This window comes from Eschscholzia californica, unplaced genomic scaffold (genome assembly GCF_041429995.1).
Source record: "Eschscholzia californica isolate CP2 unplaced genomic scaffold, dmEscCali1.0.p SCAF_5, whole genome shotgun sequence".
In the NCBI taxonomy this organism is placed as follows: Eukaryota; Viridiplantae; Streptophyta; class Magnoliopsida; order Ranunculales; family Papaveraceae; genus Eschscholzia; species Eschscholzia californica.
The window spans coordinates 44,024,657-44,050,505 of NW_028238472.1; the positions used below are offsets into that span (position 1 = coordinate 44,024,657).

A 25,849-nucleotide genomic window follows, 5' to 3' on the forward strand; every position below is an offset into this window, starting at 1 on the left:
GTAAGACAGACGATGCACCTAGATCCTAAATGCACACGAGGGGCTTTAAACCTTCATTTTTTGGTAGTCTTTTAGCCAATTACATGGTGTAACCGAGTAATAATACGGTATTGTATAGCAACACCTTTTGCAAAATATTGGGTTTGATCTGAAACTAAAAGGGGAGAATTACTGAAACCCCCGCCTTTTCATAATGCTCTTTACTGAAACCCCCACATTTTATTGATGGGGGTAAAAGTGTCGTTTTGAACATTTTATTATGCCGTTAGAGGGAGAGAAATGACTGAAAGACCCATGTACTAAAACCAAACCTTTCCATGGATCAGAAAATTGGGGCGCCTTCGACACAAAGCTGGGGCGCCTAAAAATACAACCTTCTTCTCTCCCACACGGGATTACCAGCAGCCAGCAAGAACGAACTCCATAACCGAACCAGGTATTCTCTCTCTCTCTCTCTCTCCATTCTAACTACCTATCGTTTTTCTGCTAATCTCCATGTAAACCAAAATATTGATTATTATTTCAAAATTGATTTCTTCATCACTAATTTTGCTTAATCAAATTATGATTTGCTTCATTTGACTACTGATTAGTGAACTACTACTACTCTGATTGAGACACAATGAGTTCTTCCTCCTTCCCCACATCAGATCTGTTTAACCAACTCAAGGTTAATTAGTTTCTTCCTTCACTAATCAAATTAGATCCAACTTTAACATTTTTTAATTCTTCCCAATTAATGTTGTTTTCTCTTTTTGTTAATAATAACAGGGTGCTGAAGAATTCTTTCTGCTAGCAGGTCCCAATGTGATTGAATCAGAGGAACACATTTTCAAAATGGCCAAACATATCAAAACCATCTCTTCCAAGTAATTTACTATATCCTTTGATTCAAATGAAACTTGGGTTTTGATTTGTTTTCAAGTTTAACACCTCTAAACTAATTAATGTTGTTCTTTCATACTATATAGAGTTGGTGTGCCATTGGTTTTCAAATCTAGCTTTGACAAAGCTAATCGTACGTCTTCGAAATCATTTAGAGGTCCTGGGTTGGATCAAGGATTGAAGGTACCCACTCCTACTAATTGTGATAGTCCCACATCGTTCGCGAGACTGTCCAGAGCCTGGGCTATAGGTGAACGCTCAAGCTTAATATGTGTCGAGACCTTTTGGGTGGGCGCGTGGAGCCTTCGCCAAGAACAAAACCTCGTACTCGCGGGCTTGTGCTTGAGGTGTCTAAAGCGGGAACAACATCGATAATTGCTAAGGCTTAGGGCGTCACACTAATCATCATTCAATCTATCAAATATTTTCTTTTTTTCCCTACTCTAATTTCTTTTTGTTGTTTGGGTAATGCAGATTCTTGAGAAGGTTAAACTAGCATTTGATCTTCCTATTGTTACTGATGTGCATGAAAGTAGCCAGGTAAAACAGTTGGTTTCTTCTTTTCTGATTCAACTTTTTGTTTGTATTTCAAATTTGTAATGAAGAAAAGAGGAGATATTATTATAGGAGTACTTTGTTTAAGACCCATTATCGACAGACCCATTTCTTACTTGACATGTCTAGGAAACTATATATTCAACACCAATCGACTTATAAAAAGAATTTTGATTCACTCAGAAGACAAGCTTCACTCACATTCACTTCCAATTTTATTTTCCTTAAATTGCCACACATTTTGTTCTTTTATCATGTTCAGCTCCTTGAAACACTTCCTTTTATCTTATCTGACTCTATCTTTGATCTGCCATTACGGTTTAGAAATAGTTCTTTATATACCAGCAATTGTAATCTATGTGGAAGTCCTAGTTATGTGTTTCTGATGAAGTTAATTTCATGTAGTGTGAAGCTGTTGGGAAAGTTGCAGATATCATACAGATTCCTGCTTTCCTATGCCGACAGGTTAGTAAAGGAATATGTTTTTTCTTTTCTTCCTAACTGTTTTTGTTTCTGACTCTTTACTCATTATTTAACTCTGAAAGTGAACAGTGTACGGTCCTAATATATGTTAATCCTCAGTTGATGCGTCTAAGCTTTAAGATTAACCTTTTCTTTCATTTTGTTTATGACAGACAGATCTTTTAGTTGCAGCTGCGAAGACCGGCAAAATTATAAACATAAAAAAAGGCCAATTCTGTGCTCCTTCTGTAAGTGTTGATGAAATATATATAAGCAAATACTTCATTCCGATGATTAAAGAAAGTCATATCCCTAACTTACGTATATACGAAAAACATCATTTGGGAAACTTTCATATATTAAAAATTCTATAGCTTAGGGTAATTTATAAACCTGTACCCTTTTCTCCTAGGTCTCCTCTAGTTATAACTGTTACACATTTATATTTTCTGCTATTCACCTTCGATTTCTTGGCTTTCTTATTCTCATAAGCCTCAGGGGTTTAAATTTTTCTCGATGAGCAGGTTTTAGGGGGTAATCAGTTAAAACAAATATTTACTCATATGCTTATTTTCATTTGACAGGTTATGGCAAATTCTGCAGAGAAGGTTAGGTTGGCTGGAAACCCAAATGTAATGGTTTGTGAGAGAGGAACCATGTTTGGCTATAGTAAGTTATTTTGTGTTGATTTCATCTTAAAATATATCTACATGCATTTAAAGTTTCTCCGATTAAAATTTAAAAGTTAACTGTGTAACTGTGTTCATAGTTCACTAAGCTATTGTATTTGTCTCTATATTTGTCATCTACTCCTACAATACAATCAATAGCGAGTGGGGAAGATAATATTTGCAAAAGGTATCTCGATAGCGAGTGGAGCCTATACTGCCTAAACTGAGGTTGTAGTTCATATTAGAAGATATCTGAAGGACAGATATAAGTCCATATGTGGTTATTGTATTTGTCTCTATATTTGTTATCTACTCCTCCCACAAGTTTGTCGAAAAGCACAACTTGTACTACAAGAATCGTTATTTGTAATGCCTGAAGTCGGGCATGAAATTTTGAAAATTAAGACATTCCATCACTAAACCAACATCATAATCAATGCAATTACCATAAATGACAAACAAAACCTCTAACGGGGCTCACAAGTTGCAATCAATCAAACTTAAGTTTGTTATGTCTCGAAGGTTGTAGTCCATAGTAACTATATTTATTCATTAATTATATATCTACACACATTGAGGAAGCTGACTCATTTATTCATGAATATATGTTGAAAAACAAAATGCCAGTGAGGGTTATACATGTGACTTGTATATTGTTAGGGTTATTCAGAAGGAAAAAACAGTTGCTTAAAACAGCTAGAACTCATGTGTTATACATACACCCATGGGTGTTAACCCCTATTGATGGCATTGTTCAGAACTGTGACCTTGCTAATACTTTTTCCTTTCTTTAAATACTCCATGGCCTTTTTGGTAGATTCTCGTATGTAAGCTGGTTCCTTATTAAGTCCAGTTTTCCTATGACATCCCTCTCAATGTAATTTTGGATGTCTAGAGTTTCTTTAAAAGTAATATAGAATAAACTGTAGCCATGTTAAAATGCTTCCCTTCTGAATTTTGAATTTGGTTTCCAGATGATTTGATTGTTGACCCACGGAACTTGGAGTGGATGAGGGAAGCCAATTGCCCCATTGTAAGTACACTGCTAATTTGATTTTTCTTCACTGTTTACATTGTTTCTGTAAGTAATATTTGTCTAGGATAAGGAACAATCGTTCCATAGTAACTCGTAATTTATCTTGACCTATTTTCACAGTGCATCTTATGTGTGCTTCTGTTATCACCAACCAAGAGACTGCTATGCCAATCAGTGGTGTCAAAATCATGTAATTACGACTCAAGTTGCGCAATTTGATTGAGACTGCAAGGAAAGAATCCATATCGAAGTCAAATGTATTGACTGTCTTATTAAATTGTACATATTCTATACAATTAATCGATAAGTATCTATGTATATTATTGGACAAAACAAATATTAAGATTGCCGATTTAATTTGGAGATACGATTTATACTAAAAAACGATTCACAATACGACCATTCGTCAACATTTGGCTGCTATAGTGCTATTACATAAAAAGAGAGGTCCAAATCTAGTGATGTTTATTATGTGACGAAGCTTTCTGCTCATGGTAATATGGTATGACCGATTTGATGCCCTATTATCTAATGGGCACTGCTCTTACCGCAGGTAGCAGATGTTACCCATTCACTGCAACAACCTGCAGGGAAAAAGGTCAGATCATTTAAATTTTCATTCTAGTTAACAAATGCAATTCGTGTATTTTTCTTATTATAATGTAGAAACATACTAATTTTGACGAAGATTGCTTTGTTTTCAGGAAAAATTAGATAAAACCATAAAATAAGAAATAAACCTATAAATAACTTAAATTAGTATTGTTGATGTTGTTTCTTAGCGAAAATTATTGAAAGTATTTCTTTTTCTAAACTAGCTGGATGGTGGAGGAGTTGCTAGTGGAGGTCTTCGCGAACTGATTCCTTGCATAGCAAGGACGTCGGTTGCTGTCGGGGTGGATGGGATCTTCATGGAGGTATTGCTTCAGAACCAGTGCTGATGTGAATTTATAAATTTGTTTCATTTTGATACCTTGTATTTTTTCCTTTTCTGGTCGTCTTAAAAGACTAAATGATTGGTACTAATTGATCGTAAGGTACATGATGATCCTCTAAATGCGCCGGTTGATGGTCCAACACAATGGGTGAGTAGTTTGTAGTTATATGAGGAATCTAGTTTACTTGAAATATGTTTTACTTTCTCTTATGATGGTATTGTTGTAATTGTACAGCCTTTGCGGCATCTAGAAGAGCTGTTACAGGAGCTTGTAGCGATTTCGGTAAGCTTTGAAACTTTCATCCTTATTCCTTGTAGAGAAATAATATTCATCTATGCAAGCTGTTGCTAGAGGTTGGCGTTGAAACTTGGCAGCACCAATCCTGTAGTGTTTGTTCTTTTATCGTCTGAATCTGTCTTGTCTCATCTGAGTCTGAGTTGCTCCAGGCAAGGCCACAAGAGTCATTATAAGTCATCTTTGGCAATAGGATTCTCTTAATTCAGATTTGCTTTATTCGTGACTCGACTGGACCAAAAATCAACATTAGTCAGCTATTCTGATGAGTCAGATGCACGAGTCATGTGAAAACAAACATTTTGCAATCTGATTCAAGTCAATTCAGATCCCAAGTCAGATTTCAGATCTGTAGTTGAAAAACAAACAACGCCACCTTATTGAAAACTTCAGCGGCTCCCCGCATGATTCTGTTCTATATGTCTAAGAGATGGGTGGGGATGAGAGGTTATATGAACCTCTTCTAAATAATGGGTTGATTTCAATTCAATAATATCTTTAGATGCAATATATTATTCATGAATTTAGATGGAATTTACCGAATCAAGTAACAGTTTCAAGTGTTATAAGCATTCATGGTTGAATCTAACATGTTTTATTTTCGTTTTGTCCTCGATAAAGAGAGCTAGCAAAGGAAAAGAATCATTCAAGCTGGATCTAACACCTTTTTCCGAGGAGTAGAAATCTTGAAGTAAAGAAAGGAAGGTCGTAGCAGCGTTGGTGCTTGATGTTTTAGATTGAGTTGGTAGTTTTGGATTGACATTTATTAGGGTTCTTCCTACAAGCATGATTCCATTGTCTTTGAAATTCAACCTTCAACTCATGTTACCGTTTTAAATTTGAAATCCAAGTTTAATGAAAATTTTATTCCAAACCTCATAACTGTTTATGATTTTATTTAAATATTGATCAAGTTCAGACCTTGTGTATACATTTTTTCTTCTCTTTGGACCAATACTGATCAAAGCTCTTGGTAAGCGCAGAATATTTATTTTAAAAAAACGTTGTTTGGCCTAGTAATTGGGGCCGACAACATGCTGAATGGGGATGTGGCCGGTTCCAATTGGTCAGGCCATGGGGAGATAGAAATGGCCCGACCAATTGGAGCCGGCTACCATTGTTGGGCCTGCGGTCGACCCCAATTTTTTGACTAACCTACACAACCGGCCTCCTAGGACTACCACGACTTCCACTTGAACTGCACAGGAGAGAAACAAGGGTTTCTTACTCCGCGTGACTGAACACGTAAAAGATGACATGCAACCCGAAAATCATACACCAATTTGTTTTTCAATGGCAAATTTTGGGAGTTCCAATTGGTCAAAAAAGGTGATGATGGCTTCTTCAAAATGTTTCATATTTGGGACAAAGAAAAGGTGATGATGATGGCTTCTTCAATGAGATGGAGAAATTGAACTTCATCACCACTCTACTTAAAAATGTTGAAGACCTTTCTTCTTTCTTCTCTCTTCTTATACATAATAAATTAGTCAGCCCATGGTTTGTTTAGTTGAGATCTCTCTCTTCATCACCAATCAGATGGGTGTTGTTACAACAAATTTGATATTCCATTAGTTGAGAGAGAGAGAGAGAGAGAGAGAGAGCAATAAACTTGGTAAATACTAATAATTGATTCATTGAATTAAATGTAACTTCCATCTATTATACAAATCACATCCTTGTGACTAGGACATAATTAATACAAACACAATATGACTAGGACAAATCTTGACCGCCCAAATAGCTAACTCTAGCGAAATCCAACAACATTCAATTCTATTATACAGACACAATCTGACTAGGACAAATCTTGACCTCCCGAATAGCCAACTCTACCGAAATCCAACGACATTCAATATATCAAACCCTTCGTGACCCTCTCTCTCTCTCTTTGCCTCAAACGGATTCATTCCCCTCATCTTCCTACTCTTCCATTACTGAACATTTACCCCTATCGCAAAGGTTAGTTTTACCTCTCTCTCTCTCTCACAGTATCGATTTCTATCTAATCTCTCTCTAAAGTGTTCTATCTCTCAAAGGTTTGTTTTATCTCTCACCATCTCTCTCAATATCGATTTTTATTTTCTGTCTGTCTCTCTCTCTAAAGCTCTAAAGTTCTATCTAATCACTCTCCAACTACAGTCGCACCAAATGATGAAAAGAGGTTCACCAAGGTTTGTAACCAATTCTTCATGCCACAAATGAAAAGAGGTTCACCAAGGTTTGTAACCAATTCTTCATGCCACAAATGAAAAGAGGTTCTTTGGTTTTTATAGGGGTTTTATGGGTCGTTGGGTTCTCTGGTTTTAAGTAGGGGATTTTATAAATATGTTTCATATAGTTTCCCCCAATTAGAGTGAGAAGGCTAGAGGTACCCTTCTGGTTCTCTCTTTTTCATTATTTCGTAATCAATTTAGCTACAATCTTTTGTTTTTGGTTAGATAGATGGTTTGTTAACTACTTTTTGCACCGAATATGATTTATGAGGAAGCATTTAGATGTTCATATACGGCTAGACGAAAACAGATTTTTAGTCAATCCTCTACTTCTTTTCGACCAGAACTGATTACATTTTTAATATTGATTAATTTATTGATCTGTTGTTTGGGTAATAGGAATTGAGGGATTCAAGGATCCAGGTTGCTGCTGAATTTGCTTATAATCTCTCATTTAAATTAAGGAATTCTGGGCTCCAGTTGTATATCTTACTAAATGCTGGTGACAACACTGATACTTAATTACAGAGTTCAGCAGTCTTAGAGTCCTATCATACGCCTTTATATTTAGAACTATATTACTAATAACAAAAACAACGAGGAGTTTTTGTTCAGACAAGCACTTCAGTTAGTTCGAGATGTGAATAAATTAGACGAAAATGAATAATTCTACCATGAATATTGAATAAGAAAAACCAAGGGTATGAAAGTCCATTATAAGCACTTAACATATGCAACCAGGAGGTACTGCTTAGAAATATTAAATATATGAGCCAACATTAACTAATTTGCCGATGCCTACCTCTGCAAAGCTCCAGATTTTGAAATGTTTCACTGTCAAGAGCAATTGTAAAAGGCAACCCTTTGCTTGAAGCAGCCAGCTCCATAAGTTCCAAGCGCCTCAATCTTCCTAAAGTCCACTTAAGGTATTGCCTAAAGCCCTAAAGTTGTATATCTTACTAAATGCTGGTGACAACACTGATACTTAATTACAGAGTTCAGCAGTCTTAGAGTCCTATCATACGCCTTTATATTTAGAACTATATTACTAATAACAAAAACAATGCTGGTTCTCTCTTTTTCATTATTTCGTAATCAATTTAGCTACAATCTTTTGTTTTTGGTTAGATAGATGGTTTGTTAACTACTTTTTGCACCGAATATGATTTATGAGGAAGCATTTAGATGTTCATATACGGCTAGACGAAAACAGATTTTTAGTCAATCCTCTACTTCTTTTCGACCAGAACTGATTACATTTTTAATATTGATTAATTTATTGATCTGTTGTTTGGGTAATAGGAATTGAGGGATTCAAGGATCCAGGTTGCTGCTGAATTTGCTTATAATCTCTCATTTAAATTAAGGAATTCTGGGCTCCAGTTGTTCGATTAAAACTCTTCAAAGTTAGTTTCTTTAATGTGTAGTATGTTTACTTTTTTCTCAACAAAGTTGTTTGGTTGTTCTCCAATTTTGATCTTCTTAGTTCAATTTTGTGAATTTGATACAGTTTGATCTTCTGGTTGGTTGATATTCAGTTTTCAATTATTTCAATTTGACTTGTGTTCTATTCTTGATGGAAAAGAGGAAATCATTCTCTTTATTATATATTTATTTGATTGTTATTGAAGTATTCCTCTCAATGAAAAACTCTTGCATTGGCATCAAACAAATTGATACCTCTTCTATATCAATAAGCCTCCAGCAACCACCTTGAGATTCAAAGAATATCCGGCCCAGAACCAGGATCATTTCTAGAAAGCAAACAGCCAGTAACGATTACGCCTTCGATCTTGACCAAGAACTCTGGTATTTATCTGAAGATAGGAACAAATGCGTAGAGATATGGAAGACATGACTGTGAAAGACGTAAGGAAGAAGAAACATTGATGCGTGAAAAGCAGTGAGAGGAGGAGAGGTTCGTATGAGAACAGAGACGTGAACTTAAGAGAAGGGAGAAGTTTTTGCAGAAAAAAAATTTGAGAGTAAGTCAGCTTTTCAGACTCTCATGATGAGAGTTGTGTGTTATGTTAGTAGAAGCTCTTTTAAAACGATTAGGATGATATATCCTATTTGAAACATTATGTGGATATCCTCCTTGATTCAGGCTGAGAAAATGAAGCAGAAAGAAGAACTCCGTAGAGAGAAGGAAGCAGCAAGACTAAAAGCTGCTAATTAATGAGAGTGCCACTGCTCGTCGAATTGCTAAAGAATCTATGGAGCTCATTGGAGATGAACGCTTGGAACTTATGGAGCTGGCTACTTCAAGCAAAGGGTTGCCTTTTACAATTACTCTTGACAGTGAAACTTTTCAAAATCTGGAGCTTTGCAGAGGTAGGCATCGGCAAAATAGTTAATGTTGGCTCACATATTTAATATTTCTAAGCAGTACCTCGTGGTTGCATATGTTAAGTGCTTATAATGGACTTTCATACCCTTGGTTTTTCTTATTCATGGTAGAATTATTCATTTTCGTCCAATTTATTCACATCTCGAACTAACTGAAGTGCTTGTCTGAACAAAAACTCCTCGTTGTTTTTTTTATTAGTAATATAGTTCTAAATATAAAGGCGTATGCTAGGACTCTAAGACTGCTGAACTCTGTAATTAAGTATCAGTGTTGCCACCAGCATTTAGTAAGATATACAACTTTAGGGCTTTAGGCAATACCTTAAGTGGACTTTAGAAAGATTGAGGCGCTTGTATTCGAGCCTTGATGTGTTGACATTTCAAATTTTGTAGGTCAGAAAATTAGTTTAGCTTTGGCATTGCTCACAGTATATGTTCTCAAGCCTTGTAAAGACATTGTATAGCAACTACAATTGTTATACTTTAAAGTGACATGCCGAGATTTTTTTGCAATCAATATATAACGTGATTGTTTGTGCTTCAGATATGTTGTGTAGATTCCCTCTAGAGGGTGTGCAACTAAGACAATTCAATTATGGGCAGATTCAGAGGAGAATATTGGGAACCTTCTCATGGTATGTTCAACATATCGTTGCTTTGTACTTTCTGTACATTTTTTTTTCCAAAATGTGTTGTTTGTTTGTATTTTTTATACTAAGAGGGCATTTGTATGCCCATTTCTGTACAACATCAATATCTATACAACCATTTCTAGCAGAAGATGATACTTCTAACCTTAGTTATGTTATTGATGTATAAGAGCGCGTAGGAGTATATAAATCTTGACTACTGGTTTATAATTACATCAATGAGTTCACATTTCGTAAATTTGAAATTACGTCGATAAGATTCAGAGCATCTCACTCACTTCAAATTCAAATTATATTTACTTGCCTTGGTAAGAGATAAAGTTTCGTTGAGTTTATGCATGAACATTATATCTTCAAGGTTGTGAGGGTTATGTGCAGGTTTGGAGATATTTAAATACTTTCATTTATGCTCTTCAGCTTTGGCCTTTTACTCTTAATGGGCTTGTTCAAGCTTTTCATGATTATGTAAATTCTCGGTGAGATGCCCATGTTTTACCAATATTTCTACAATTATGCTCACAAACAGAAACCAACCCATATATATCTATGATCAAATCAAATGATATTATTTATTTATATATTCTAGAAAGTACTCGGGAACAAAATTAATTAGAAATTTTTCCTTGTAAGTGTTTCAGGAACAGGCCCTTTCAAATCAGAGGAATATAAAAGCCTCGCTAGAAATGCTACGACATCTGGTAGTGGGGTTGCTTATGAAGAAGAGGATGAGAGGTTAATAGTAAGCGCTACTCAATTAAAATTTTGCTCATATTTGATTGAAATGTTCCCTATCCTTTATTGATTCTATGTTCATTGTTACTTATATTTTGAGATTTAGTATTTTGAGATTTAGTTATGAACAATAATGAATCCATTACTATAAAATCATTTGAAGTTGAATCCGTTTCCAGCATCCTCGATTTCCCAATAAATAAAACTCCCGATGAAAATTCTTATCACATCTTTCTTTCCTTGCCTACCTGAACCAATTATTATTTTTTTATAATTTTAAATTTATAAGTATTAGACGAGATTGACTCGGTACTTTTATCCTCTACTAATCTAGGTATATTTCTATTTATCACACATCATGTTCGGGAAAATGACTCAACCAACTCATTTTTTATTTTCACAATTTTTGCTTCTGGATTACCTTTGCTCTTATACTATTATGTGTTCTATTTGGCATGCCCCATCATTTTCACCATTTTAATAATCTCCACAATACCTACTCGGTCAAATTCCTCCATGGAACAACTTTGTTTGAATACATACCTAATACACACATGCACTTACAACAAAGCTTTTGTTCACAAGTGAAGAAAGCTTATGCCTGTTCAGTTTTTCTAGACCGTTTAATTGTGTTTGAACTGTACGATTATTAAAACTGTATTTTCATGACATAAAAACCCTTAAACAAAACTTTGTCGTCCATTTAAAAAGGTAAACGAAGAACTTGGCATCTTGATATAATATATATGATATTACTTATAAGTACTACAATACATTGTTGTCTAACTGTCTTTTGTTCCCGTTATATCAATTGCTGATGAGATTATTTATTCTTATGTGAAGTCATTGGTGGTGTAACATGACAACTGCCTAAACAAAACGCCAACGTCTTCAATCAAAATTCAATTCATATAATATATTGCAATGGACAACAATCATTTTACGTTCTCATCTGATATAACCTTCTTTTGTTTAACTTTCATCAGTTGTTTATCGTTGATTCTTTTCCTTCATGTCAGGCTTCCATTGTAGCAGCAGCAGCAGATGAATTACGTTCTCCATCAAGTGCAGACAACACCAAAACCATCAGGACAAGAAGAAGAATTACTTGTAGGAGGGACCCTTTTAGTTCGGCTTCTCCCATAGGCAGTACCTCACTAAACACTCTCTCGACTCTTTTCTCATTGCGGTGCTTCCTCTGCCTATCCTTGTTTCGGTGGAAGGTACTGCTCTATTCAGTAACAACCTTATAAGTCCAATTGGCATATTGATGTTTCAGTAAGTTTTTTTTTCATCAATTAAATTGTTCTTTTAAACCGTTCTTTGAGCAAATCATGTTCAAATATATATTTTTTCACATAGGTGTGTTCGGTTTTTCTTCTAACTGATATTGGTGTTGTCATTTTTAATACCCATGTCCTAATTATTGTACAAAACGGCTACCATATAATGCAGGGGGGATACGAATAATATGAAAAGTTATATCTTACTTTCATTCCTTTAGGATCCATGAACTATAAATTGGCAATCTTTCATACATGCGTGTAATTTATATTTTTGGTGGTTCGTTTTTTTAGGCGGTACTTTGTATTCAAAATTCAGGAGCTTCACCTGTCTTTCTTCCTATGGGCAGGCTAAGGAATTGTGCATTTGTGGATTTCAAAGATGACAACCTAGCTTATGAAGCACAAAGGCAATTAACAAGTACATACCTGTTCTGCCCTATTACCTTTAGTTTCTGTTTGATTGACCTCTACTTTTAGAGGAGGAGAAGAAATATTTCTTAACTTTAGTTTTCCTTGTATTTGATACTTTAGCAGTGAAAGCATTATTCCTCCTAAATTACCAACTTCAAATTAAGCTAAATAGCCAAATTTTATTCATTTCATATTTAAAGTTTGTATCTCACATGGAGCTTCTGGAAATATACAGCTAATTGAAATCTTCCCTACGACTTCAATTAGTAAAAAAAAAAATTGTTTCGGCCTATAACACATGTTGAGTCTGTAATATTTATCTCTCGAAGTTGGGTACGTCTGGTTTTGCAATCACTACGACTTCACAACATGCTACGTATGACCTTCCAATCCATTAAAGTGTAGTCTACTAATTTACTTATGCCGTTTTCCACCATTGTGCACCATCTCCCAATCATCGACATCTATCTTTCCAGGTACTGTACTTACTGTGGTTAAGAAAGACGACTAAGGAGAGCAGTGTAGGTAATCTCTAACTTATAACATTTCTTTATATGTGCATGTGAATGTAAAGATATAGTAACTACTCTATGCCTTTTCTGACTGCTAATGAGTTTTTTAATACATTCCTCTTTAATTTTGCAAGCTAAAGAACATGAGATATGTCCTTAACAAAAAAAAAAAAGAACATGAGATATGAAATCATACATATCTGTTCAAATACGTGTCACTAAAAGATGTCTTTGTCTAAATACAATTGGAAGTATTTTTTTGATGTGGATTTTTTTAATGATAAAATTCTATTTCATTATTACCATTTCATTTCCCAGTTTCTTAGTCTCGACTTATAGGAGAAAAAGGTTATTCGGAGAATTTTTCAACCATATGGAAGTTGGATTCCACATAGACATATCGTAATATTCATGTGTTTCTATGTGATTGTTGTTTCTTTTCACTCCAAACCTAAACAAATTTCTTCCGCAACATTTTATCAACAAAACTAAAAAGTAATTGGGTCACTTGAGTAATCGTTCTCAACCCATATATGATATAATCCGTTGCATCCATAGTTAGATGGATGCATTACATAAGTATAAATTATAGACAATTGTTCCAGTCTCAATTTTATTATCCCGTTATTCGCATATCGTAAGGGCATTGCCCCCGCCCACCGGGCGGGGGTTATGCCTAGTTACATTACAACTCAGGAAACAAAGACAAATTTCTCACACCCATTAAAAAATTTTCAGACCCAAAAAAAAGTAAAATAAAATCAAGGAATTAAACAATAATATGATAATCATAGATAGATATATTTCATCAATCCGAGGCGAATTCGAACCCGATAAAATTCAAGACATACTTTTTTTCTTCTTCTTAAACTTGGAAAGGCCATGGCCAATCATTCATATCCTCTGCTTGTTGAACTTTAGCACTCCTCTTCATTGAAGAAGAATTCCCATCATTTCCTTCAACATAAGCATAGTATCTCAATGCAAATGCAAGTGATAATACAACCCATTCTAAACAAAAAACAGTAATCGAAAGCCCGCCGGCTAATTTCAGAATCATAGAACCATCTTCTTCTCTAACATAAGAATTCAATTCAGCTAGAAAATCCCCTGTTCTTGTAAATATGCATACTGATACTGCACCTTGAAATATAGCCGTTAGAACTGTGGCAACCATATGGGTGGCATACCATTTAGTGTTGTTGCCGGAAGCGACCGCACAACCTGTGATTGCTGCTGCTATTGTTAGAATATGGAGGAGGATCAAGAAGAAACCAGGGAGAGATGGGATTAGTCTTAGAGAGAGAGTGAGGAAGATGCAACTAGATGCTGCACCTAATAATATGTAATTGCATAGAAGGAAGATCTTGTGGGTTCTATAGTGTGATTCTGTCACAGATGATGATGACCCATTGTCGATTGAGAGACCCATTTTGGTTGCTGGTTTCTTCTCTTGTGTATAGAAGAAGAAGGTGTTTGAGCTAGGAGATGAAATTCTAGAGAGAGAAAGAAGAAGAGAGAGAGAAAGGATGATGAAGGAAATGGAGAGGGTGGAAGGGAAGATATAGATAATACTGAGAGTAACGGTCATGTGGGTTTGGAAAGTTTTGAGTTTCAGGAATATGACCGTTGGTAGGGGAACAGATAGCAACGGCTATATTATTTTTTTGTTTTTTTATTATTCTTTTTGTTGAAAGAGTTTTGAACTTTTGAGTGGAACCAGCAAGAAGAAAGGGATCCAATGTGCTATGTGATGATCCAATAATATTTCCTTGGGATCCGTAACACCATTCCACATCATCCATTCCTCATAAAAGGTCCCAAAAAAATGAAAAATACATATTAATGAGACAATGAGCAATTAGTCAAGACTTTATTTAGGATTATTTCTTCCAATAGACTCTAAACTCACATTTTAAGTTGGGTTATCTCAGTTTCAGCACCCTATCTCTGACTAACTCGCAGTGTTGACACTTTTTTTTATCAGAAATATCATTCGGGAACAAAATGGAGTAAATCCCAATAGTTGTGACTCGCATAAGTGTCCAGCGGTTTGATTTGGTCCATGATGACAAAAAAAAAAATCATCTCTTTTTCGGAAATATCCTTGGGGGGCCAAAATGATAGTAATCCTAAAAATATTAAAACGTTAATTCTACGTCATCTCTCCTCTCTTCTACTTCCATCTTGAGTCCGCCGAGAAAATGTAATGCTCATTCTCACAAAAACCTACTAAAAAGAAAAGTTAAACTTTTTATCTTGTGTTTAAGTACTTCTTTTTTGCTTCCTCCCGCTTTTTTCTTCTTCTTGTTCTTCTCTCTCTCACCAACGAAATGGAGGAACCCTTTCGTCGGAAGTTTGGTGAACAGACAGTGAAGGTCTAAAACCAAATCTACCTATTATGAAATTGAGAATGGGACAAAGAAAAACATCATGAAGTGTGACTAGAAGTCACTCCGGCAGCCCAGCTCTCATCTGAATAGAAACAATGAAAAAAAAACACTCTTTATAGGGCTAGATGTAAAAATGCTGCAAGGGCCAGAGTGGTTCCAACAAAATTACAAAATGTCTGTAGTGTTTAACACCCTCACAGCATGCATAGTTGTTCCTTCTGCTCGTAGTTTAGGAGCCATGTCTGCAGCATTTCGTGATACGAAAGCATTTCTTTAGAGATAGCCAGCCAGGCCCACGCACGAGCTAACCATAGCAGTCTAAGACCAACGGGCGAAGGCTTGAGAAGTGTACCAAACAATCTTGCAACCTTCAGTTTTCCAACTCAGAATCCGTTGCTACTTCTAGGTCAAGGATTCATCTCACTGCCAAGTCTTGCGTTCGAGGCGTTAAGGGTTTCATCCTCCGTTAAAAGTATTCTGACCAATATAAATGAATATGAACTAACTAACTACCAATCGAACACTTGAAAATGAAAAACAACTTCGAAATCAATTCTATGTCCAACTAAATACCTTCACCCACATTCAGCTAAATCAGGTAAAATAAGGCTTTCAAAATCTTTAAATGCCACAACTTTTCACAACAATATTCACTAAAACCCCATTCAAACTCTTAGAAAAAGTTACTGCAATCTTAAAAGTAAAATTACAATCTAACTACATTCTACTCCAACAAGATCGACATATTTTGCTTCTGATCGATGAACGGTATATAGCAACTGACCTTGATTTTCTGTTGGTAGCTTAGGTGCAGGTTCATTTTGTGGGTAGCAACCAAGATGATGATTTCAAATCTCACCCAGAAAGATCTGTTTATCGCTACTACAAGAACCGATTATAGGTTCGGTTGGATGGAAGACACATTCATTGACAGAACCATTATGGCCAGGGAGCATATATAAAACGCGACGAGAAGTAGTATCCCAAATATACACCATTCGATCCGCACTACCTGCTGTGACTTTGCTTCCATCAGGAGACCAACTACATTTCAACAGATTCTTCTCAAAGTTGTGCTGATGACCCGTAAATATCTTTACACAACGATTCTGTGGGGCGTATGGACGAAGATCCCAGATGCGAAGTGAGCCATCCATGGCATTTGTTAGGAGGTAGGATCCATCCGGACTCAACTGCATACCCGTGATAGTGTCAGAATGACCTTGAAGAGTCATGGTAACCTCATTTCTACGAATATCCCAGACTTTTACGTCATTATCTATTCCACCAGTAAATATCTTGTCTGATGCATCTGAAAAACCAACTGCTGTGATCTGATATTTATCGGGAAATGTTTGGATGGCACCTCGTTGACGAAGATCCCAAAGTTTGGCAGTCCCATCATCTGATCCACTGACGACAAGAGGTGGACCCCTTCGGGAAGGGCAACAGGAATTCACAAAAGATGAGTGCTCAACCATTTTCTTGATCTGTTTACCTGTTTCAACATCCCATGCTCGAAGAGTCTTATCAGGACTGGCTGATATTATCTGGTTTCCGTCTGTGGTCCATTGAAGATCCACGACTGCATTTTTATGGCCTTTTAGAACCATGAAGTTTTTGCAATCCCCGTGAACATTCCAAAGGAAAATTTCTTTGTCATGGGACCCAGAAGCAATGACATTTCCAGCTGGATTAAACTTCATTGTGTATACCGCACTCTGATGACCAGCTAATAACATGATTGGTGATTCCAAACTTGAAGTCCTCTGTTTACCTGATCCAGGTGCTTGAGAAGCATTATGAGGAACAGTAGACCACTCCATTGGTCTAGGGCCTCCCAAAGCCAAAGCATTCCCACCTTCTCTTGAAACAGCTTGCATGGCTTCAGATTTTGAACAGGTACCAAATCAGAAGAATATTACAATCTGGCTACCTGAATAAGTATTAAAGACAGAATAAGCATAGTACTTAAAAACTTGACTTACCAATAAGTAAGGTTTATGAAAAACAAAGCAGGTTAGGCGGCCACATAATCGATAGACATACATGGTTGTATTTTGGAACAAGGATATATGTGGTATTGTATTAACAATATGGATATTTCGTATAACTTTTACATTAGTCAATCAAATTAATACTAATAAACTTGTCTAACAATCAAAAGATAAATGATCTGTACAACGTTATATAATACGGTTTCCTGAGAGGCAGTGACCATACAAAAACGTTCACCAGTCAATCAAAACGGTGCACAATTCAGTGACATGGGCGACGTTGCGGAGAAGATTTGAACTTTTAGCGTAACTATTGCTTAATGTCACGCAAAGCACACATTTTCCATATTTTCTTATGACGAGGTGAAGGTTAACAAGCTTTCTTTATGGAAGAAAGGAAATAAATATAGAGGAGAAAAGTCCATCACAAACTAAATGAACAACTAAAAGAAAACGTGTTAGATCCCAGAAACTCAAAATGTAGAAAATAAAAGGTTTACCAATTGAGATGCTCAACGCCTTAAGGCTCTTAACCGTCCTAGTTCTTATAAAAATAGAAACCTATCACGCAACCAATGCATATTCAACTTCACATATGAGCTAGATTCAATGATTAAAAAGGCGCATAAGATGCTCATTGAGGCATGCGCGTCGAGGCAAAATACAGGTGTACCGCATCAAATCTTACGCCTTGGTGTTGTTGTAGTAACTTTCTTTGTTTTTCTTTAGCTTCTAGAGGTAGTCAAAAGGGTAAAGAATTGAAGCTAAGGCCTCGAGGCATCGCCTCGCAGTGTCAAAGAAAACCACATTGAGGCGTAAAACGTTTTTTTAAACATTGGCTAGGTCTTATTCAGCTGTAGGTGAAAGACAAATGCATGGCACGAGAAAAAGTCAGGCACGAGGAACACATCATATAGCATGCTCACTTGCTTAGCAAGCATACTTTTTTCTATAAGTTCCATAATAATCTTTTGAACAATATGTGGGTTATATATAGTATTGTTGCAGACAAATACTGGATTCGTCAGCTGATGTGCATGGATTTTAATTCAAAGTGAACTAGCGAGCATTGCGTATACACGAGACAGCAGAACACCAAATGGATATCTGACTTTCCTTTTTATCAGCATTCAGATACTAGGTGACTAGGTCGTACTTTGAATTAGTAGTCATCGCCGATTACCTAGTTTCAACTGAAGACAAAGTGATGAGTATGACGATGACAGCGCCTCTCAAACTTAAAACCCAATCAAGTTATCCTAAATTTCATCCTATAATCTGAGCTTTATTTGTATGGACCTCAAGCAAATACAAGAATAGGCAGCAGATCAAAACACACTAAGTTCGATCTCTAATGTACGGAATCATCACAATATTAAGCAACTAAACATTTAATTCATGAAGCATATAACTCATCAATTGATCCATGAAAAGTTTCTCAGCTTTTCAATATTATTTTTATCTAAATTTTAGAAAGGGAAAACAAACCAGTCATGCCCTAAATTTGAAACAATGTCAATATCAACAGGTTATAGCTCACTTGAGTAGAAGAACGATAAACACCCATGAGTGACTCCTATTCCTCCTAGGTTAAAGGACAGTGATAGTGAGACTAAGGAAGAATAAAAAAGAACAACGAAACCAACTATGCTTATAATGGTTTAGAGATCTCATATGTTGGTTGTTTATAGACTTGGAAACCCTAGTTTGGGTTTAGGGTTTTAATGATAAGAGATGGTAAATTACTAGGGCAGTGAGGAGAGAGAGTTCATACAAATGGAATATTAAGATGCAAAATGTATAGAGAGAGAGAGACTTACAGAAACCGTGTATAGTAGAGGAGGAGACCTGACGAACGACGAGAGAGATTTTTACAGAGAAGGGCGAGAGAGAGAGAGAGAGGATTGTATCCCTCAAAGGCTCAGACCAATCAGTAACCCAAAGTTATGTTCTATGAGCACCATCAATAAGCCTATCAGGCCCAACCTCGTAACTTCAGAACCCTCGAGGTCCCAAGTTCGATTTCACGGTTATTGAATCAACCGTTATTGAATTTGAGTTATTAAAAGTGTGAATAATGTAATAAGTTTGTCGGACTTTAGACATTTTTCACGTTGTTGGACTTTAGGTCCCTTTTATTTATTGGTTTAACTTAGACGATTATGATGCTTATCACATCTTCATGATGTATCAATACCTTGTAATGACTAACGTAGATCGTAGTCGATTTTTCAAAAGAAAAAAGGAAAATACTGTTAGCATTATTTTGACATAAATTATGTTAGTTATTACAATTAATATGACATGAATAGATAATGAACAAATAAATAAATTGCCCACCACCTTTTACTGCAGTTGTTGGACACTCCCTCTTAAATTCATGAGATTTTGGGATCGAGTTTCGGGTGGAAGCAATTTACCATTAATATTTATCTCATGTAATTTAACCAATAAATAAAGTAGAGGTAGAAATAGGTGAGCTTTTAGGGGCCAAAATGTCTTAATTGACAGTTATAGTGCTTATCCAAATTCATGAATGAAGTATCAATGTAATACAAATGTAATGACTCTTGAACTCCAATTTCGAAAATAGATAAATTAAATAAGCACTATAATTAACTCGTTCTTACTTTTACTTTATTTATACCTTTTAATACAAGACAATCGATGATGGATTTCACATCCACGATGAATCGAACCTGTGACATCTGAGTTTCTAGAATAGATGCACAACCAGGTGCCCAGGCAATTGGTGGCTCAATAACACTTAAACAAATGAAGTTTTAGCCACATCACAGTGCTTAACTAAAATTTGTCGTGCATATAAAATTTTCCGACACTCTTTCCACCTAAAACGATGTTGGAATTACAAATTGGCTCCACTATTACCAGATATCTGTTTTCACAGAGAAAATACAAACTCAGAAGCAACAACCAAATACGGGAACAAATATATCTATTAACATCCACAAATCAAAACCTAGTAAGAGTTGTCGTTCTGGTTTTATATTACATATAAGGTTCCAGAAACAAAACCAATACAAAATTCGGGTGTCCGTAGGGAACCATGTCGTTATGGATTCTCTTTAAGACTTCCAATCAATGCTACTAACAACAAATACATCATTGAAGTCATAAGAAACAATAATTCAAACTGACCGATGAATAATTGTCTTATTCTTAAGTTTTTAGGTACCTAATTACATCAACTAATAGATAAAAAAACTCAAAACAACTACCTATCTCGAAAGTTGAAATTACGAACAAAACTCTAAACTGACTACGAAGATCAAACAGATGACAATTTCTGGTCTAGGTCTCTTACCGGAAAAAATAATGGGTTGCGTCAGAACCTAACTAGTAGATTTCAAATACCTAAGGTCTCAATAGACCAATCCAATAACAAAACATAGAATCGAACAGAAGAAAGACAACAACGTCAAAGGGTATCAACACATTTTAACCAACAACACCAAATTCAATCGATTACATGGTTAAGGACATTCATGCACTTACATCTCTGTTTTGATGTGTTATAATCAATTTCGAGGTCTACTAAATAGCCTCACTTAGCATCTGTGTCAAATCAACTTATCCTCTCCAATAATCATGAGACCTTCTCAACGTAAGTGTCAAAATAAACCTCTTGATCCTCGCACATCACATATGAGCATGATCTAAGTCAACCTCTAGTTGGTAAGTTATTTCTCAAACTAAAATTTTGGTGTCCACAAGATAATATTTACATAATAAGAACGGAGGATATCTTTTTTAGAATATACCCTCCTCTACAATGACTAAGATTACACCTTATAAACTTATCTCAAATTGTTGATGTTAGATCTCCTAAACTTATCTACAATGTTTGAGATTATACTTCCCAAAATTATATTCAATGGTTAAGATTACATTGTCAAACTTTATCTCCAAGTACTAAGATATTATTAGAACTGTCAGTGCCCAGACACGGGTTATCCTCTCGTAAGACTATACCAATGAACTTGAGTTAAGCATCGATCACCAAGTTGATAAAACCACCAACTTATAAAGGATTACAATCGTTAATCCATATAAGAACTCAAGACTATGGTCCATTAGGTTATCTAATATCACATCAAGACAATCGTGTTTCCATTGACTCACATGTCGAGCCAACAATTCGAAGCTCACACTAACACTTTAACGACCAAACACACCCTTCATTATCTTAACATTAAAACCCTAAATACCAAAGGAATCTCAACCGTATATCACCACAATACTCTTCTAGGGATTTATATACGAGACTAGTTACTTCCAAATGCCTCTCATCTCTTAAGAAACTCAAAAGGACACACAGTCCAGGAGCAGAAGAGCAGCTCAATCTTCAGCAATGGTGAGTAGAATATTGTGGATTACTTTATCTGTTTTTCTTATAAATCTTGCACCTTTTCTAGGGTTTCCACATGTATATTCATTGTTTATAGAACAGTTAATCCCCAAAGGGTTTCACTTTTAATTCCTTGATTTCATTTGGGTTACTTCCAATCACCATTGAGATCATTGAGCTGAAGATTGTTATTTATGTAATCAAGGGTTTTTCTTTGTTCTTCAAACAATGCTTGTCTAAGTTGGGGCCATTTTGGTTCTTTATATCTATTCCAATGCTGTAAGCATGTAAATGTTTATAATGAAACTTTACTTTATCTGGCACTCTTGATTGTGGAATTTGTGCATTGATGGTATTTAGAAGATAGAAATAATGCCCTAGTTTCAAATTGGGCTTCATACCTGTCTGAATTGTCTGTTTCACATTTTTTAGGGTTTTCAATGAATGTATTAGATTCTTAGTATAAATGAGGAGAAAATTGTCGTGATTCATGACATTTTAATAGTTCTCTGATTATTGGTAATTAAGTAGTTGTTTCCTCTCCAATAGTATATAGCTTGTGGGTTTCATTCATCCTAAATTTTTGTCGAAATGTGTTTGGTGTTTTAAATAACATTTTCTCAAGTAATTTTCGTTTGTAATGTAGGCCTTCGTCAAAGCTCAGAAGTCGAGGGCCTACTTCAAGCGTTTTCAAGTCAAGTTCAAGAGAAGGAGAGGTATTTTCTTTGCTATATATATATATATATATATTGTTCCTATCTCTTTTAGTTTGTAGCTAACAAGTGTTTTTCTTCTTGAATTGAGTTCAGAGGGAAAAACTGATTACAGGGCAAGGATTCGTCTAATCAACCAGGACAAGAACAAGTACAACACACCAAAGTACCGCTTTGTTGTTCGATTTGTAAGTCATGCTTGAAATTACCTTGTCCTTATTTTACAGTTTATGGCCTTTTAGCTCAATGTAGCTTGTAATCTTTACATTGTCAATTCCACTATCCAGTATGGTTCAGTCTTCAGTCTCCAACTTCTTCCACTTGCATATTTAAATGGTTACTTGTCTATAGTTTTGTCATCCACGTGTAAGGTCAATAACGTTTCAACCCTGAAAATGTCTGTTTCTGCTGTACTATGTTTTCTCAGAATGCCACCTGGGCATCTGACCATGGTAGTGAATTTTGAAGATTATTACGTCTTTATTTCATATTCTTTGTATCTTGACATTTTTGCAGACAAACAAAGATATCATTGCACAAATCATATCTGCTACCATCACTGGCGACATGGTACTTGCATCAGCTTATGCACATGAGCTGCCCGGATATGGGCTTGAAGTCGGTTTGACAAATTATGCTGCAGGTATGGCGTCTACCGTTATTAACTAATCTGCTAATTTCTCTTAGTAGATGCATTATTGCATCCTAATTCTTAACAGCCATTGTCTGTATCCATAGCTTATTGTACCGGCCTTCTCTTGGCTCGCCGTGTCTTAAAAAAGCTTGAGATGGATGACGAGTATGAGGGCAATGTTGAGGTAAATGGTGATTTTTTTAGGTTCAACTCTTTATATGTGTCACTAATTCGTTAAAAAAGAAAACGGATCTCACAAACTTTTGTCGCTTGTAGGCAACTGGTGAAGATTTCTCAGTTGAACCGACTGAGAGCCGTAGGCCATTCCGTGCTCTACTTGACGTTGGTCTCCTTCGAACAACTACAGGAAACCGTGTTTTTGGTGCTCTAAAGGTAACATTCACCCATTCATCTATTTTTGTTTCTTGGTTTGTTTATATTCATCTTTTCTTATTCAAAACATTTTTGGTTATCAATTGTCATTGTTCTTCAACAGTCATTCACTTCCATAATTTCAGGGAGCACTGGATGGTGGGCTTGACATTCCTCACAGTGAGAAGAGGTTTGCTGGGTTCAAAAAGGATGATAAGCAATTGGATGCTGAGCTTCACAGAAAGTACATTTATGGTGGTCATGTTGCTGCGTACATGGGGGTAAGTTTTGAAATTTGATTACCTAATTATTTCTTAATACTAACAACGATACGACTTATGAGTACCGCACATGGTATTGGAGTTTTAAACTTTCTTTCCAATGTTATGTTTTCAATTGTGAATTTTGCTAGACTTTAATGGAGGATGAACCAGAAAAGTACCAAACTCACTTCAGTCAGTATGTTAAGAAAGGAGTCGATGCCGAAGGCATTGAAACTCTTTATAAGAAGGTACATGCTGCCATCCGAGCTGACCCAACTCCAAAGAAATCCGAGAAGGAACAGCCCAAGCAGCACAAGAGGTATATAACAGCGTTTTGTACTGTTATTTATTTTATCGTGTTTCTCGAACTCCTTCTAGTCTAATATAGTGAAGTATTAGAAAACAAAATCTAATTCTAGAGAACAAAATTTGAGTTGTCATTGCAGGTGGTTTAGAAGTTATACAAACATTGTGATCATGATTTTTTTTACTTGTTCATTATTTGTTTCTATCTTTTTTAGGTACAACTTGAAGAAGTTGACATACGATGAGAGGAAGAACAAGTTGATCGAACGATTGAATGCCCTCAACTCAGCAGCTGGAGGTGAAGACGACGATGATGAGGAAGAAGAGTGAATTAAATCTATTACCTCCCTAATCGGATAACTGAATTTTTTTTGGCTTCTTTGCTATTACACTATACCACCCTCTCCTTGGCTGAGTATCATTTTGATTATTAGACATTTACTTGAAGATTCATTGCTAGTTAATCTGTATGTTTGGATTATTAGACTGCAACCTTTCTGGATATTTATAAGTAAAATTCTGTAGATTTTACAGGCGCCTATCTCAGTCATTGGATCATTAATGTCAAATTAGGTTATTCAATTTTTTTTTTTCGCATCGATTATTAGGTTTTCTTCTTTCTTCTGCAAATAGTTAAAGACTTAAGACTAATGTGTTTGTTGACCTCACACGAAGTCGCACACTGGATACTAATTGTTAATTGAGTTTTTTTTTGTTGAAACTGTTGTTAATTGAGTTTACACTCAATAATTGGTTATCTGAGCTTATTTTTTAGATTTGGTATTTTTGATATAAATACTAAAGTCAGGTTTTGGCAAAATGTGATTACAAGATTATGTAATTCGTCTAGTCAGATGACTAATTATGCCAAACCGAATATTTCTTTATCTAAGAACTCCCACCCTAAGTTTAAATGTATGCTTATTAGAAACCTCAAAGTTAACCAGGCTTCTCTCTCAGATAAATACCTGGGAGCCCAACTATTTACCGGGAAATGTCTCCCAGTAATAGCGAAGCATTGCATCTGGTACCGGGAACGGCAGCCACAATTGTTGGGACATTACAACGGTTTATGAAAATTTGTACTGATTGCCTCCCGGTTAGAAACAAAATAGTAAGTATATTGGAAATGTCTTTACCTGCTTTTATTGTGATATCACGGAAACAATTGATCATGCACTTTTACAGTGCACATTTGCGAGATAGATATGGTTTTACTTTATATGTACAAATTATATTATTATTATTTCTATTAAAGATTGGTTAACCTCTTGGAATGAAACTCAAAGGCCGAGACTTTGGGAATAAAGAATAATCTCCAAGGAATAAATTCTCTAGGGAATCCATGTTTTCTTGTATATTCTCGGGGGAAATATTTTATTTTAGTCCAACAACTCACTTGATCAAACATTGCCCCCTAATTTTGATCCTCTTGACCACCTTCACCAAAACAACTTCCCACCACCACCATTCCGGTCACTACCATGCTGACCACCATTGCCACCTCTTCTCTTTCCTCTATTCTCCTCTCTAACTCACTGTTACCCTCTCTCTCTCTCTCTCTCTCTCTCTCTCTCTCTTTCATTGGAGTTCACTCTCATTATTTCTCTCATTGTAGACATATCTCTCTCGCAGTCTTTATCTATCTTTCTCAAAGTCTCTCTCCCTTTCTCTCTCTCTCTCTCTCTTGGTCTATATAGATCTCTCTAAGGAAATCACAAAGTTCATGGGCACGAAGCGTTTGGTGGTCACAAAATGTTTAGTGGACACGAAATCCTCGAGGAGGGTTTCACCAGAAGCCCTCT

At 35.8% G+C, this 25,849-nt stretch overlaps 5 protein-coding genes across 10 annotated transcripts; 3 read left to right on the forward strand and 2 right to left on the reverse strand.

Moving 5' to 3' along the window:
- The first annotated feature begins 332 nt into the window (after nucleotides 1–332).
- On the forward strand, nucleotides 333–5,720 carry LOC147539516 (2-dehydro-3-deoxyphosphooctonate aldolase). 2 transcript variants are annotated; one of them, XM_086641915.1, is made up of 14 exons: nucleotides 333–436; nucleotides 594–670; nucleotides 772–869; nucleotides 972–1,068; nucleotides 1,360–1,425; nucleotides 1,846–1,905; nucleotides 2,076–2,150; nucleotides 2,487–2,571; nucleotides 3,548–3,606; nucleotides 4,163–4,207; nucleotides 4,428–4,526; nucleotides 4,647–4,694; nucleotides 4,782–4,829; nucleotides 5,463–5,720. In XM_086641915.1, exons 2-14 carry the CDS (start codon nucleotides 623–625, stop codon nucleotides 5,520–5,522), a joined length of 888 nt encoding a protein of 295 aa, XP_086498041.1. In that variant the 5' UTR covers nucleotides 333–436; nucleotides 594–622; the 3' UTR covers nucleotides 5,523–5,720. The 2 variants fall into 2 exon arrangements, with proteins under 2 accessions (XP_086498041.1, XP_086498042.1); XM_086641916.1 differs by lacking the exon at nucleotides 333–436 and having other exon boundaries at nucleotides 513–670.
- A 1,014-nt stretch (nucleotides 5,721–6,734) lies between these two features.
- Nucleotides 6,735–13,108, forward strand: LOC147539517 (uncharacterized). Of its 3 annotated transcripts, XM_086639600.1 has the most exons (8): nucleotides 6,735–6,803; nucleotides 6,949–7,352; nucleotides 8,279–9,042; nucleotides 9,165–9,391; nucleotides 10,435–10,532; nucleotides 10,687–10,795; nucleotides 11,808–12,011; nucleotides 12,244–12,296. In XM_086639600.1, exons 4-8 carry the CDS (start codon nucleotides 9,236–9,238, stop codon nucleotides 12,256–12,258), a joined length of 582 nt encoding a protein of 193 aa, XP_086495726.1. In that variant the 5' UTR covers nucleotides 6,735–6,803; nucleotides 6,949–7,352; nucleotides 8,279–9,042; nucleotides 9,165–9,235; the 3' UTR covers nucleotides 12,259–12,296. The 3 variants fall into 3 exon arrangements, with proteins under 3 accessions (XP_086495726.1, XP_086495725.1, XP_086495724.1); XM_086639599.1 differs by lacking the exons at nucleotides 10,435–10,532; nucleotides 12,244–12,296 and adding exons at nucleotides 12,366–12,492; nucleotides 12,962–13,108 and having other exon boundaries at nucleotides 6,735–7,374; nucleotides 8,271–9,042; nucleotides 10,695–10,795; XM_086639598.1 differs by lacking the exons at nucleotides 10,435–10,532; nucleotides 12,244–12,296 and adding an exon at nucleotides 12,366–12,684 and having other exon boundaries at nucleotides 6,735–7,374; nucleotides 8,271–9,042; nucleotides 10,695–10,795.
- Nucleotides 13,109–13,766: 658 nt separating this feature from the next.
- Nucleotides 13,767–14,647, reverse strand: LOC147539518 (uncharacterized). The gene has a single exon (XM_086639597.1). It carries the CDS (start codon nucleotides 14,586–14,588, stop codon nucleotides 13,863–13,865), a length of 726 nt encoding a protein of 241 aa, XP_086495723.1. The 5' UTR covers nucleotides 14,589–14,647; the 3' UTR covers nucleotides 13,767–13,862.
- Nucleotides 14,648–15,914: 1,267 nt separating this feature from the next.
- LOC147539519 (Transducin/WD40 repeat-like superfamily protein) lies at nucleotides 15,915–19,445 on the reverse strand. Of its 2 annotated transcripts, none has more exons than XM_086639594.1 (2): nucleotides 19,208–19,445; nucleotides 15,915–17,326 (listed from the first exon to the last, which is right to left on the reverse strand). In XM_086639594.1, exon 2 carries the CDS (start codon nucleotides 17,271–17,273, stop codon nucleotides 16,239–16,241), a length of 1,035 nt encoding a protein of 344 aa, XP_086495720.1. In that variant the 5' UTR covers nucleotides 17,274–17,326; nucleotides 19,208–19,445; the 3' UTR covers nucleotides 15,915–16,238. The 2 variants fall into 2 exon arrangements, with proteins under 2 accessions (XP_086495720.1, XP_086495721.1); XM_086639595.1 differs by having other exon boundaries at nucleotides 15,915–18,303; nucleotides 18,693–19,327.
- A 2,005-nt stretch (nucleotides 19,446–21,450) lies between these two features.
- On the forward strand, nucleotides 21,451–24,626 carry LOC147539520 (large ribosomal subunit protein uL18-like). 2 transcript variants are annotated; one of them, XM_086639603.1, is made up of 9 exons: nucleotides 21,451–21,762; nucleotides 22,403–22,472; nucleotides 22,566–22,657; nucleotides 22,986–23,112; nucleotides 23,208–23,287; nucleotides 23,380–23,496; nucleotides 23,622–23,756; nucleotides 23,888–24,057; nucleotides 24,260–24,626. In XM_086639603.1, the coding sequence occupies exons 1-9, from the start codon at nucleotides 21,760–21,762 to the stop codon at nucleotides 24,372–24,374; spliced, it is 909 nt and encodes a 302-aa protein (XP_086495729.1). In that variant the 5' UTR covers nucleotides 21,451–21,759; the 3' UTR covers nucleotides 24,375–24,626. The 2 variants fall into 2 exon arrangements, with proteins under 2 accessions (XP_086495729.1, XP_086495728.1); XM_086639602.1 differs by lacking the exon at nucleotides 21,451–21,762 and having other exon boundaries at nucleotides 22,397–22,472.
- Nucleotides 24,627–25,849: the final 1,223 nt, after the last annotated feature.

Coding starts and splice junctions, on each gene's coding strand:
- LOC147539516 (XM_086641915.1), top strand. CDS start 623: ATGAGTTCTTCCTCCTTCCCCACATCAGATCTGTTTAACCAACTCAAG. Junction 3,607..4,162: donor GGGAAGCCAATTGCCCCATT/GTAAGTACACTG, acceptor CTCTTACCGCAG/GTAGCAGATGTTACCCATTC. Junction 4,208..4,427: donor AACAACCTGCAGGGAAAAAG/GTCAGATCATTT, acceptor TTTCTAAACTAG/CTGGATGGTGGAGGAGTTGC.
- LOC147539517 (XM_086639598.1), top strand. CDS start 9,274: ATGGAGCTCATTGGAGATGAACGCTTGGAACTTATGGAGCTGGCTACT. Junction 9,392..10,694: donor AAATCTGGAGCTTTGCAGAG/GTAGGCATCGGC, acceptor TAAGTGTTTCAG/GAACAGGCCCTTTCAAATCA. Junction 12,012..12,365: donor TATCCTTGTTTCGGTGGAAG/GTACTGCTCTAT, acceptor TCGTTTTTTTAG/GCGGTACTTTGTATTCAAAA.
- LOC147539518 (XM_086639597.1), bottom strand. CDS start 14,588: ATGACCGTTACTCTCAGTATTATCTATATCTTCCCTTCCACCCTCTCC.
- LOC147539519 (XM_086639594.1), bottom strand. CDS start 17,273: ATGCAAGCTGTTTCAAGAGAAGGTGGGAATGCTTTGGCTTTGGGAGGC.
- LOC147539520 (XM_086639603.1), top strand. Junction 23,288..23,379: donor AGTATGAGGGCAATGTTGAG/GTAAATGGTGAT, acceptor TGTCGCTTGTAG/GCAACTGGTGAAGATTTCTC. Junction 23,757..23,887: donor ATGTTGCTGCGTACATGGGG/GTAAGTTTTGAA, acceptor GAATTTTGCTAG/ACTTTAATGGAGGATGAACC.